The sequence below is a fragment of the Cricetulus griseus genome, chromosome 5 (assembly GCF_003668045.3).
Source record: "Cricetulus griseus strain 17A/GY chromosome 5, alternate assembly CriGri-PICRH-1.0, whole genome shotgun sequence".
In the NCBI taxonomy this organism is placed as follows: Eukaryota; Metazoa; Chordata; class Mammalia; order Rodentia; family Cricetidae; genus Cricetulus; species Cricetulus griseus.
In genome coordinates this window covers 182,915,686-182,930,497 of record NC_048598.1, presented here as the reverse complement: position 1 = coordinate 182,930,497, position 14,812 = coordinate 182,915,686, and the positions used below count along the sequence as shown (strand labels likewise).

The 14,812-nt window shown below is 42.5% G+C and overlaps 1 protein-coding gene across 2 annotated transcripts in view; it reads left to right on the top strand.

The window, feature by feature from the left end:
- The window catches only part of Rcor1 (REST corepressor 1), a 78,324-nt gene that overhangs the window by 43,991 nt on the left and 19,521 nt on the right, over positions 1-14,812 (top strand). For both annotated transcript variants that reach the window (XM_027416623.2, XM_035445368.1), the window contains one exon: positions 12,271-12,323. In XM_027416623.2, coding sequence (XP_027272424.1) covers positions 12,271-12,323 — 53 coding nt within the window. The remainder of the gene's footprint in view (positions 1-12,270; positions 12,324-14,812) is intronic.

Sequence of the window (14,812 nt, the reverse complement as noted above, 5' to 3'; positions counted from 1 at the left end):
GATAAATCTTTAAAAAGTCCTCGTCACCCTCGTGTCCTGCCCCTTGCTGAAGGTGTTTATCAGCTGTAGAAGCTCCCTGGTAGAGTTTTTCGGGTATGTAAACTATCATATCATCTGCAAATAGTGAAAGTTTGTATCCCCTTGATCTACTTTTGTTGTCTTACTGCTCTAGCTAGATCTTCAAGGACAATATTGAAGATTATGGAGAGAGTGGACAGCCTTGTCTTGTTCCTGATTTTAGGGGAATAATGTTGAGTTTCTCTCCATTTAGTTTGATGTTGGCTGTTGGTTTGCTGTGTATTGCTTTTATTATGTTTAGGTATGTTCCTGTTATCCCTGATCTCTCCATGATCTTAATCATGAGGTTGTGTTGCATTTTGTCAAAGGCTTTTTCAGCATTTTGGGAGATGATCATGTGGTTTTTCTTTCTCAGTTTGTTTATATGGTAGATTACATTGATGGATTTTCATATGTTGAACCATCCCTGTATCCCTGGGATGAAGCCTACTTGATCATGGTGGATGATTTTTCTGATGTGTTCTTGGATTCAATTTGCCAGTATTTTACTGAGTATTTATCATCTATGTTCATGAGGAATATTGGTCTGTAGTTCTTTTTCTTAGTTGTGTCTTTGTGTGGCTTGGGTACCAAGGTAATTGTAGACTCATAAAAAGAGTTTGGCAATGAACCTACAGCTTCTATTGTGTGGAACAATTTGAGGAGTATTGGTATTAGCTCTTTGAATTTCTGGTAGAATTCTGCACTGAAGCCATCTGGCCCTGGGCTCTTTTTGGTTGGGAGACTTTTGATGACTGGTTCTATTTCATTAGGGGCTATAGGCCTGTTAAAGTTGCTCATCTGTACTTGATTTAATTTTGATAAGTGATATCTATCCAGAAAATTGTCCATTTCCTTTAAATTTTTGAATTTTGTAGATCAGTAGCTCTACTATATATAGACACTAAATGATCTGAGAAAGAAGTCAGAGAAACATGACCCTTTATTTACAATAGCCACAAACAACATAAAATGTCTTGGGTTACGCTAACCAAACAAGTGAAAGACCTGTATGACAAGAACTTTGAGTCTTTAAAGAAAGATACCAGAAAATGGAAAGATCTCCCATGCTTTTGGATAGGTAGGATCAACATAGTAAAAATGGCAGTCTTGCCAAAAGCAATCTACAGATTCAGTGTATTCCCCATCAAAATCCCAGCACAATTCTTCACAGACCTTGAAAGAACAATACTCAACTTTATATGAAAAAACAAAAGACCCAGGATAGCCAAAAACAACCCTGTACAATGAAGGAACTTCCAGAGGCATCACCATCCCTGACTTCAAGCTCTATTATAGAGCCATAGTCCTGAAAACAGCTTGGTATTGGCACAAAAATAGACAGGTAGACCAATGGAATCGATTGGAGAGCCTGATATTAATCCACACACCTACAAACACCTGATTTTTGACAAAGAAACTAAAGTTATACACTGAAAAAAATAAAGCACCTTCAACAAATGGTGCTGGCATAACTGGATGCCGGTGTGTAGAAGATTGCAGATAGATCCATGTCTATTGCCATGCACAAAACTTAAGTCCAAATGGATCAGAGATCTCAACATAAATCCAGCCACACTGAACCTCTTAGAAGAGAAAGTGGGAGGTACCCTTGATTGAATTGACACAGGAGATCACTTCCTGAACATTACACCAGTAGCACAGACACTGAGATCAACAACTGATAAATGGGACCTCCTGAAACTGAGAAGCTTCTATAAGGCAAAGGACACAGTCAGCAAGACAAAACAGCAGCCCACAGAATGGGAAAAGATATTCACCAACCCCACATCTGACAGAGGGCTGATTTCCAAAATATATAAAGAACTCAAGAAGCTAGTCTCCAAAACACCAAATAATCCAATTAAAAAGTGGGGTACAGAACTAGATAGACAATTCTCAATAGAGAAATCTAAAATGTCTGAAAGCACTTAAGAAAGTGCTCAACTTGCTTAGCCATCAGGAAAATGCAAATCAAAACAACTCTGAGATACCATCTTGTTCCTGTCAGAATGGCTAAAATCAAAAACACCAGGGACAGTCTATGCTGGAGAGGATGTAGAGAAAGGGAAACACTCCTCCACTGCTAGTGGGAGGGCCAACTTGTACAGCCACTGTGGAAATCAGTATGGTGGTTTCTCAGGAAAATGTGTATCAGTCTACCACAAGATCCAGCAATTCCACTCTTAGGCATATACTCAAAAGAAGCACATTCATACAACAAGGACTATGTTCAGCTATGTTCATAGCAGCATTATTTGTAATATCCAGAACCTAGAAGCAACCTAGATGACCCCCAACTGAAGAATGGATTCAGAAAATGTGGTACATTTACACAATGGAGTACTACTCAGCAGGGAAAAAAAACAATGGAATCTTGAAATTCACAGGCAAATGGATGGAACAAGAAGAAACCATCCTGAGTGAGGTAACCCAGTCACAAAAAGACAAACATGGTATGTACTCACTCATATATGGATTTTAGACATAGATCAAAGGATTACCAGCCTGCAATCCACACAGCCAGAGAAGCTAAGAAACAAGGAGGACCCTAAGAGAGGCATACATGGTCCCCCGGAGAAGGGGAAAAGGATAAGATCTCCTGAGCTAATTGGGAGCGTGGGGGAGGGGAGAGGGAGCTAGGAGGAAGAGGAGGGGAGAGGAGGACATGAGAGCAGGAAGATTGAGTCAGTGGAAGAATAAAGGAGAGCAAGAAAAGAGATACCATAATAGAGGGAGCATTGGTAGGTTTAAAGAGAAATCTGGCACTAGAGATTTACAAGGGTGACACCAACTAACAATCTAAGCAATAGTGGAGAAGCTACCATAAATGACCTTCTCTGTGATAATGAGATTGATGACTGACTTAAACGCCATCCTGGAGCCTCTATGCAGTAGCTGATGGAAGCAGAAGCAGACACCCACAGCTAAACACGGAGCTGAACTCTGGAATCCAGTTGCAAAGAGGGAGGAGTGATGAGCAAAGGGGTCAAGACCAGGCTGGAGAAACCCACAGAACATCTGACCTGAACAAGGGGAGCTCACGGACCCCAGACTGATAGCTGAGAAACCAGAATAGGACCAATCCAGACCCCCTAAATGAGGACGTTAGTTAGGAGGCCTGGGCAATCTATGGGGCCTCTGGTAGTGGATCAGTCTTTATCCCTAGTATATGAATGGACTTTGGGAGCCCATTCCACACAAAGGGACATTGTCTCAGCCTAGACACATGGGGGAGGGCCTAGGCCCTGCTCCAAATAATATGACAGACAGACTTTGAAGATCCCCCATGGAAGGCCTCACCCTCCCTGGGGAGAAGAAAGGGCATGAGATAGGAGGTTAAGGGGGGGGGCAGGGGAGGAGGGGAGGGAGAGGGAACTGGGATTGACATGTAAATCAAGCTTGTTTCTAATTTATATTAAAAGGGGCAGGGAGTCATCCTATTGTATTGTACACATTTTCTGAGCTATAGTGTTGAATATTTTAAATGATTTATTCTTAGTTGTATGTGGGGACTTGGAGGCCAGAAGGTAACATATTCCCTGAAGCTGGAGGTACAGGTGGTTATGAACCTACCTACACTTGTGCTGGGAGCCTAACTCAGTCAGGTTCTCTGGAAAAGTAACAAGTGCCCCTATTCACTGAGTCATCTCTCCAAACCCATACTGTGTTTACCATTCTAAACTTCTACATAGATACACTGTAATTACACCCACTATCCAGATACATCTTAAATAGTTTCTATTGACAATATCCTAGTGACTTTCTAGTTTGCAATGTGTTTTAAATTGGAAGCTAAAAGTTGCAATGTAGTTGATTGTTTTTCTTGGTCCTGCTGGTTCCTTTGGACTGGTTTCTCTCCTGCTCACAGGTCCCCACAGCCACTTATGAAATAATCACTCAGAAACTAATATTAAATGTAATTGTTTCGCCAATGGCTCAGGCTTATTACTGGCCAGGTCTCTCTGTTAATAATGTGTCTATCGCCACGTGGCCGCGGCTTACATAATGTTCTGGCATCTCTCTCCTTCGGCAGATGTATGGCATCTTCCTGATTCTACCTGTTGGGATTTCTCACCTACCTATATTCTGCTTGGTCATTGGCCAAATCAGCTTTATTTATCAACCAATAAAAGCAACACATTCTCAGCACACAGAAGGACATCCACATCATTGCAACATGACCCCGAGTTGTGTAACTAGTATTTATTTCCCTTATGTGACCTTATTTAGAGTACCCTCATTAATGCCTTCTTTGTCCCCTTGTCTGTAGCACAAGTATTCTTCTCCCAGGTGTCCAGTTCCTTAGCTGAAACTGCTAGAGAGGTCTTTAACTCTGTGAAATAGGAACCACTCACGTCTCACCTCATTGATTTCTTTCCTTCTGATTACCCAGCACACTGTTGATTGGATGCTCTTCTCTGCTTGTAGGAACTTAGTGTATTTGGTCTGTTTATTTCATCTGTTCTTCCTTTTGGCATGTGGTGAGTAATGTACAGTAGCAGTTGAGTGAAGAGATGGGTGAGCTGTGAAAATTTCTCGGCATACAGTTGCAAATTCAGGGTTTTAAACTATTTGCTATATATACAGCTTGGACCATCTGCAGTCTTCTAATGTTTTTCCTTGTGATCATCAGTTTACTCAGTAAATGATGTTTGTCCCTGCTTCTGAGGTACTAGTCACTGTTAGTACCTGATAGCCCTTTTGTTGCCATGTGGCTTTAGTCAGTGAATGTACCGAGCAGAATTCTGGTCCAGTACAGTACACACGCTCTAGAAGAGCTCCCTTGAACAGAGCTGAGCGCAGCGCCCTGCACTGCTACGTGTCTGCCTCCTCTTGTTTTGACTAATCACTACGTCTCACCATCTTCCCTCTACATTTGGATCTCATCTGCCTGTCATGGGGGGCAAGTTATTTCCAGTTTTCACTACAGAAACGTTCTTTGACCTATTTTTATGTCTCATCTGTTCAGCTTAGAAGTCAGTGCCAAATAATTTTCTAAAGTGGTCAGATTAGTTTACTGCTGCTACCAGAGAAAGAAGGGATTTGCTCCTCATCTGCCTCACTGCTAGAGTTAGATTTATACATTATAGGTAGTCTAGTGGCCATAATATTCTTGCTCACACCCAGGGATTATGCTGCGTTTGTTAGGTATATAGAATATACCTATGCTTTTTCTTAAGGCATACACATGTAGGTTTGAAATTAACTTGAATTTATTTTAAATTCATCAAATGTAACGTAATTTGGGTTCAACTAGCCAGATTGGTCTATGGACAAAGATTAAAGCATTGTCAAGAATTTATTTACTTTTATGTAGTTATATGAGAATATGCTACTATTAGCAAATACAGCTCAATATTTAAGAGATTGGGTTGTAAGGTGTGAAAGAATGGTTTTGGGGGAAAGTACATACTTACATACAAGCTTCATTTTATTATTGAAAATAGTTGATACCTGTTGGTAGTGGGCCAGTGGCACTCACCTTTAATCCCAGCACTCAGGAGATCTCTCTGAGTTTGAGGACTGCATGATCTACAGAGTGAGTTCTAGGACAGCCAGGCTATACAGAGAAACCCTGTCATGAAAAACACACCCTTCCCCCCAAAAAATGATAATTCTTCATCCTACCATATGGATAGTTTTGTTTGGGGAGATGTTATGGCTCACACATGCTAAAAATACAGATTCTGTTGAACATCGCATTAGATAGTCCCCTGCCCCACACTGTGGCTTGTAACCCCTGTTAGCTTGCTTTCTAATCTCTTCTCTGTGCTGCTGTGCACAGTGGTATCACAGCATAATTTTAAAACTCTTAATTTTCGTGCCATTAAAAATGAAGTAGGGTGCTGGAGAATGGCTCCGCTGAGTTCAATTCCCAGCAACCACATAATGGTTCACAACCATCTGTAATGGGATCTGGTGCCCTCTTCTGGCCTGCAGGCAGACATGGCGGGCAGAATACTCTGTACGTATTAAATAAATAAGTCTTTTTAAAAAATGAAGTAGGTGGGGCTGGAGAGATGCCTCAGAGGTTAAGAGCATTGACTGCTCTTCCAGAGGTCCTGAGTTCAATTCCCAGCAACCACATGGTGGCTCACAACCATCTGTAGTGGGATCTAGTGCCCTTTTCTGGTGTTCAGGGATACACCTGCAGGCAGAATACTGTAACTGTATACATAAAAACTACATAAATCTTTAAAAAAAAATGAAGTAGGTGTAATGCCAGCACTCAGGAGACAGAGGCAGTCACATCTCTAAGTTTGAGGACAGGTTACAGAGCAAGTTCCAAGACAGCCAAGGCTACACAGAGAAACCCTGTCTTGGGGGTGTGGGGGGGGGAGATGAAATAGGCTAGGTGTAGTCACTCTATCCTATAATCCCAGAGCTCTGGAGGCTAAGCCATGGGAATCAAGATTTTGAAATCAACTTGCTACATAATCAGACCTTATCTCAGGGGAAAAGATAAAACAAAACAAAACAAAACAACAAAACGGAAGCTGGGCATAGTGGCTCTTGACTGTAATCCCAGCAAATCAGAAGGCTCAGGCCAGAGGATAAATGTTTGTGACCAGCTTGGTCTATATGGGTAAGTCAGCCTGGATTGCAAAGTGAAATTCTGTCTCAAACAACAATAATAAATAAATCTCCCACAAACAAAACTTCCACCAATGAAAATGGAGGTGTGAATTTGAACTGTACAAGATCCTCTTGTACCCTAATTTGCTTAGCCAGCTCCATTCTCAAACGCTGAGTTTTGTTTCTTTTCTTTTTTCTAATTTCCTTACTTTAAATAACACTTGAGTAAGGTTGAAAGCATGTTTTACCACGGTAGGAAAGGACTTCCTCCATTCTGCAGAGTGGGCTGCTTAGGTCAAATAAGTACCTTCATAGTTCCTTCTTTGGCACTTAAGACAATTGCAATTAATTGTTTGAGTTATTTCTCTCTTTAGCTGTAAAGAGAATTCCAGAAGATCCCAAATCACATCTACAGGAGCAGCACTAGCCACAAAGTAGATCTGAAAGATCTATAGTAGCCGGGATTATTATAGACTGCCCTCCTGCAGCTTGTGCTGTAGGCTCTTCAGAGTTCTAGCATTGTCCACTGAGAGTGTCTGTATTGGGTGAAGGAAAAAATCCCACAAGGTTGCAGCATTGAAAGTGGTAGGATTTATAATAGAAAGCCCCCTCCCTCCCGTTTTCTTAACTCTGTCCCTGGAAGAGTCAGACACAGAGAGCAAGTGACTGGGGTGAAGCACGTGTGGCAGGACCTCCTGTGTGGTGCAGCTTGTTTCCCTCACCAACTGGCCAGGGGTTAAAGTTCAAGGCAGATAAGCCACTCAAGGGACTGGAATTTAGAGACTGAAAACAGCTTTTTGATTGCCACTGTCCTCCTGCCTAAAGCCTAATCAGAGGTGGCTTTGAAATGAGTCATTTTAAAGGCAGTCTCTAGCCATGGAAAGTTGGTTTGGGGCATAAATACACACTAGGTGCTGAAGGTTTAGCTCAATGGCAGAGAATTATTCTAACTATCATCAGAAAGACCTTCATTCAGTTCTGAGCACTGAGGAGAAAGTAGCATAAAAACTATGTTTTTTTTTTTTTTTTCCCCTAGAAATAAATATAGCTCAGTGGGGAGAGCACTTGCTTAGTATGGGTGAAGTTGTAGTTTTGATTTCTAGCACAGTAAAAAAAGAAATGTTGTTTGCATTTGGTTGTTTAAATGTTCTCCTAGTACTCTAGGAAGGACGGAAGAAGAGTCTCATTGTTGTTTTATAGTTGAGCAAAGGAGCTGAGCTGGCAGGTTCTTAGGAGAAGCCAAGGGCGACTCTTCCCACTGTAATGAGGAGTCTACACATGATCAGCCCATCTTCCTTTTCTGTCTCCCCTACTTCCCCCTTTCTTTCCTGTTAGGGTTAAACAGATGTTGGTTCTTTCCTTTGGATTATATTTAGCATATACAGCCAGTTACGAATGGAAATCAATAAGATTGCCGTGAGTATTCAACTTCCTAATTAGGGACAAGTCAAGTAAGTTGACTTGATATGGAAGAGTAAAGGGATGATGTATTTTAACATTAGGGTTTTTTTGTTGTTTTGGTTTTTTTTTGTTTGTTTGTTTTTTGGTTTTTTTTGTTTTGTTTTGTTTTTTTTTGAGACAGTGTCTCACAATGTAGCTTTGTTTGATCTGGAACTCACTATGTAGACCAGACCGGCCTCAAACTCAGAGGTTCACTTGCCTCCTGACTGCAGAGGTTAAATGTGTATACCACCACATCCAGTCCCAGTCTTCTTACTCTTACATTGATAAATGGAAATTGAGTTCTAGAAAAGTGGGCAGAGTTATTGCAGTTATACACTAAGTTGACAGAGGACACATAGGTACAGTTGAGATCAGAATAGAACAGAGTATGCATGGCCTTGTGTGGAGCAGTCATCTGTTTGTTTCTGCCGTTGTATTTACTGGGTATCTGGGGGAGGGATATTCTCTGCAGTGGGATTTTGTTTTATAAGACCAGAGTAAGAAATAGCATGTTCATCTTATTTCTAACTTGTCTTCAACACTTTCCCCTAAGAAATAGTCAGTCTTCAGGTGTTAGCTGTGGTATTGTTTGTGTCCACCAGGTGGCAGAGCTGCTGTACTTAAGTTCCTTTGCTTCTATGTGAGTCTTGGGGATAACTTCCTTATTAATAATAACAAAAGGAGATGCGATGGTATTTATCATACTCTGTTGTGCTGTGAATTTAATCCAGAACCCACGCACACTAGGCATAGCACTGTATTGAACAACATCTCCAATTTTAGTGTTACCTTCTTTAAAAATGCTTGGCATGCGCAATTTGAGCTATGAGAGAAACTGCTGATGTGTTTCCTTTGCAATACCTAGTGCCACTGCAAATCTTGACTTGTTTTTAAAGCTCCATTAAAGACATAACCTTTGTCCTCAACCTGTCTCATGGTGTCAGTCTGCCATTCTTTGTAAACTATTCAGGATCAGGTTTTCTGAGTTTCTGCAGTGTCTGGGGGAGGGAGGGGTGAATTAAGGTTACCATAGCAGTTTTCATCTGCATTCTTCCTCTTTTGCAATTGAATTTGAAACTCTTACTACTCATAGTAAGGACATTATTTCATTGAATTAAAAACATTAATATAGAAATAAAGCTTAACACCAGGCATTTTCCTATTACTGGCCCTTAGCTCCTATCAAATTCCTTCAATCACGGCTGCATTTTCTTACTCTATTCAGGCTACAGCAAAATAAGTGAGTACCCAAACCCCTAAAGAAGCCATGATTAATATAGTCTGTTTTACAACCACAATGGTGCATCTCTGTAACCGTTACAGCTAATGTCGATGGCTTTCCAGGCTTGTTTGGATGGTGATTGTCATGTGAACAGTAACTTCGCTGAGCTGTGGTGGCTTTACTTTAGAGCAGAGGGAGTTCGCCCATGGCTGACCCGAATGCTTCTGACCTGCATATTGGTGTCATTCTAGCAATCAGAGGCAGCTTCTTCTCTCCAGAGTGAGCAGGAGGCACTGGGAAGACTAGTAGTGTGTGTGCCCACAGGGAATTGGGCTGCTTTGTGACCTTTGCTAACAGTCCTGACCTGGCTTTCCTAGTGAGGCCACGCATAGGACTCCACCCCCTCACTGAGTTGAGCTCTCTGTAAGCTTTGGACAGAATCAAGATTATTATGACTGAGGCACAGCAGTATTGGAGACCTGATGACACACACCTTTAATTCCAGCACTCGGGATGCAGAGGCAGGGGGGATCTCTGAGTTCGAGTCCAGCCTGGTCTGCCGAGCAAGTTCTAGGACAGCCAGGGCTACACAGAGAAACTCTGTTTCAAAAACAAACAAAAAATCATTTTGACAGCCAGAACTGTTACATAGAGCAGCTGTCAAAAAAAAAAAAAAAAGTGCTAGAGAAGTCCTCCTAGCCCTCATCTTCTGGGGCATAGAGAAATTTGTATTTCTCTTGTTCCATTCCATCTACTTTAAGCACCTGTTATCTTTTGTTTTTATGAGTGCAGAGTTGAGTTTCTTAGATAGAAAATTTATTTTCACTTAAGTTAACCATGGGGGAATTTTTGAATAATGCATTTTGTCTGCTGTCCTGTGCAGGATAGGGTAGGTCGTAGGTATCCATCTCTTCCAGAGTATCAGAGAAGTGAGAACCAGGTAGGGTAGGAGAGTACATACAATGAGGCCTATCAAGCAGTATTTGTACAATTAGCTCTGTGTCTAGAAAAGGCGAGGAGATGCCATGGTCTGTGTTCCCAGTTAAGTGACCTGACTTTATGCTAGAGTTGATACTTGATGTTAAAAGCAAAATCACAATTGGGATCTTTGAGTTTGAGGCCAGCCTGGTCTACATACCAAGTTCCAGGACAGCCATGACTACGTGGAGAGAGAGTGTCACAAATTAAAAAAAGAAAAGAAAGAAAAATGTCAACAAAAGAGGCAAAAGTTTTGACTGTCAGTCTTTTAATGGGCTGAGCACAGGAGGTTGGCTCTATGTCGAGAGGTCAGCTTGATGAAGCAGAGACAGCAGAGATTAGATTGGTTTCCTGGTTAGAGCACAGAGAGCAAAATAATGATAGCTAACCTCAGAGCGCCTCAGCTGCTGAGCAGGAAAGCAGGAAAGCTTCACTCTCGTGGAGTTAGCTCTGGCCTGTTGGGAAATTTGGCTGCTCTCTAGGTGCAGTACTTTGCACAGCTCCTTTTTAGTTTTAACTTTGATGTGTATGTTTTACAGCCTTGCAGATGTGGAGGTCAGATAATGACTTGGCTGCAGTTGGTTCTCTCCTCCTACAATATGTCAGGGCTGGCAGCAGGTGATCTCTGAGCCACCTTGCCAAGCCCCTACTTTAACTTTGATGTGAGGCAGGGTTTTATAGCACTGGCTGTCCTGAAACTCAGTCTGTAGACTAGGCCGGCCTTGAACTCACAGAGACCTGCCTGCCTCTGCCTGGATTAAAGGCATGCACCACTACTGCCCCAACTCCTACTTTAATTTTTAAAGCGTAGTTTTTTGGGCACCACTCTTGGATGTAAATTCAACCAATGGTAACCTATAATTTTTATTAAGTACTAGGAACACAGAATTGCTAAAGAAGTAACACATTGTGGGACCAGATACTGCTATAGAACTGTTTCCAAAAATTCAAGGCCAGCCTTGACCCTATTGCAAGCAAGCGATATCAGTAGAGGCAGAGCCTCTACTGTGAGCATATGCTGCCTTTACCTTTCAGAGCAGTTACCACTGGCATTAACTTAGCAGACTGTCTCAGCTTTGTTGGATTTCAAGGATAATGGCTAAAAATTTCTATAGACTGATGCAGAGCAGGTTCTTTTCATGGCTATCAAGGTTCCACGTGTTAGTTTAATCATCACAAGCTCCAGAGCAGCCAGTAGATACACCAGATGACTGTCTTAAAGTGGCTGTGATAGCTGGCTTTATAGAGGCAGTTTGGTCTGTGTGGTGAGATACTGTTTTAGACAAACAAAAGAGTAGCTATAATAGGGTTGTGGGTTTTTTTTAATTAAAAAAAAAAAGTTACAAGATTTTGGGGGGGGGGCCGCAGGGAGGTTCGAGACAGGGTTTCTCTGTGGCTTTGGAGGCTGTCCTGGAACTAGCTCTTGTAGACCAGTCTGGTCTCGAACTCACAGAAATCCACCTGCCTCTGCCTCCCGAGTGCCGGTATTAAAGGTGTGTGCCATCACCACCCAGCTAAATTACAAGATATTATTTATGTGCGTGCGTGCGTGTTGTGTATCATCTATGTGGGGATTTCAGCAGAGACCAGAAGAAGGAGTCAGATACCTGCTGTCCCTAAGTTGGAGTTATAGGCAGTTGTTAGCCATCTGGGTGCTGAGAATCAAATTTAGGTCCTCTGGAAGAGTAGCTGCTACTATTAACTACTGAGCTGTCTCTTCAGCCTGTTCTATTTCCTTTTACACTAAATAAGTTTCTAAATCCTGGAGAATATAAGTAGGAGCAGAAAATGTTCATAGTCTCACTGTGTGGAAATGCATATTCATTTGGTCTTTTCTCTGGGGTATTTAGATCCACACTAGGGTCACATTCTATTATGATGTCTTTTATGTCCACTTGAGCATGGCAGGTTGTGAAAGAGACTCGACAGCTCTGGTGAGTGTGTGTGTAGTCTTGTTGTCCTCAGGCTGCTCACTGGTTCCTCTTTTCCAGTGGATGAGTACATCGCTATTGCCAAAGAGAAGCACGGGTACAACATGGAGCAGGTAAGTGCGTATTTGCCACTGACCCCCTCCCGCCCTTCAGTGTGCTATTCTGTGTGTTAGTTTCTTACTGAGTGGACATTCAGTAATAGATGCCAGTTAGTTCTCACCAGAATGAGAAACATTCTCATTGGAGAATATGATGTCTTACAATATCTGATTGGATAATGACTTATGGTCCTATGCTCAGACTTGCTGCTTACAATACCCAGCAGAAACTGACTGGGTAATTTGAGGAAGTCAACTAGAGTTCTCAATTGAGCTGAACTTCTAACTCTTCTTTCCCACTGCAGGCACTTTTGTGTGGTTGGATGAATGATAGTGACCTTTGGAAATGATTTGCCTTCTAGCTGTGCTCAGCCCTTAGTGGTTTTGTCTTGGTCTATTTGCTGTTCCCTCCCTATCACAGTTAGGAACATCTCCAGCCCATCTCCAGATGAAGCCAGAAAACTTTGTTTTTTTTCGAGACAGGGCTTCTCTGTGGCTTTGGAGCCTGTCCTGGAACTAGCTCTTGTAGACCAGGCTGGTCTCGAAACTCACAGAGATCCATCTGCCTCTGCCTCCCGAGTGCTGGGATTAAAGGCGTGCGCCACCAACGCCTGGCGCCATAAGACATCTTAAGGTGAACATACTGAGTCTAACATGCGAGGGGAAAGCACACACAGACTGGCTTCTAGAGCCAGTTTTTCATTGAGCTCCAACGTCACAAACAAGTTACCAACAGTGTGTACATTACAGCAGAGTTGGAAGCACCTGTGATGTAACTGTTGGCACATTTGACTGTAAAGACTTAAGGTTCGATTAGTTTCCACCCACGGACAGGTAAAAACTGACTACACCTTCCCTGTAGCCCTGCACTAGGGTACACAAAAACATGCCCTGTCTTCCATGTTGGAAATCTGTGATGAACACTTATCTCTGACATATGACTGATTGCTGTTCTGGTCACAAGGGACAGGCAAAGAAGCCAGCAGTCATTGTGCTGAACCTTGCTGTTGTTGAGCTCCTCTCCCAGCTGAAGTGACTTTGAGGAAGTAAAGGGCCAGTGTCCTCACCCTCTTGCTGTCCTCACTTTTCTTTTCTGAGAGGCAGACATTAAGGAAACAACATTCGAGGAGAGAATTAGAAAGATGCCGTACATTGTCCAGGGAAAGAGATAGGCTTGGAAAAGATGTAAGAAATCTAAAAGCACGAAAGTACGGCCGCTGGATGAACCACCTTTCGTGAGTTTTCCTGGGGAGGTGTGCAGTGGTCTTTTCATCCCAGTTAAGCACCAGTAGCAGAGCAAAGTACCAGTTCCCATCAAGGCTAGAGTAGTGAGCTGCTGAGCTGGCTGGGGTTACTTTCAGGAGCATGAACTTGCTACTTTCTTTTCTGTTGACAGCTGAGGAGGGAAAGATTTTGTTTTAGTTCAGAATTGCAGGTAACAGTCCACCATGTAGAGAAGTCAAGGCGAGAACTTTAAACGCTAGTTAAATCAGACCTACAGTGGGGTCAGACAGAAGTGGACGAGTGCTTGCTGTTTATTCTCAGCTGGTTGTCTCCACTCAGGACCTCTGCTTAGGGAATGGCTCTGCCCACAGTGTGCTTGGTTTTCCCACATCAGGTAACCAAATTAAGGCAGTCCGACACAGGCCAACCCACTATAGAAAAGCCCCTCATTGAGATTCTCTTCTCAGGTGAGTCTAGATTGTATCAAGTTGACATTTAAAATTAACCACTATAACAGGTCACTCAAAGACAGTTGCATCACTGAGAAGCCCATCTCATCGTGAGTGACAACTCACAAAAGCTGCATCCCTGGAGCTCTCTGCATCATTTCCAGGCAGCTTGACAGGTCACAGTCTTGTCTCCCTAGTAATCCCTACTGTGTGCATAACTGGGAATGGGGAATGGGGATGCTTGTGAATCTTGCAACTTTTAGGAACTTCCTGAAACTTGTAAGTTTTATTTATTTCTTGAATCTCAAGGAGGCTTCCTTTAGGATAGAACTTATACACAAGAAAATTAAACCAACACAAACTGTTCCTCAAAAAGACCTAATGTCAGAACACACACACACACACACACACACACACACCACCCACCCACCCACACACACACCACACCTGATGCTAGGGATAATGCCAGAACCTTGTACATCATGCCAGGCATATTCTACATCAGTGAACTGTACCCCCACTTCTTACCTCAAGACTTTCAAGTATTTATCCTAAAGACCATTTTGAACAGGCAGATCAATGAATTTGAACACAGTGCAATTTCTTTTATTGTTTGTGGCACTGGAGGGTGGAGCATCAGGACACCTGCATGCTAAAGAAGTATTCTACTACTGAACTCTACTCCTAGCCCAAGAAAATGGAAATTTACTGAGTTTGGGGGGGGGCGTGAACAAGAGTGAACAGTATCCAAGAGTCCTGTGGGACGTCCTCAAGGAGAACAGTGGTAAGGATTTGGAAACTTCAGGAGAAGATGGGCAGAGGGAATGGAGA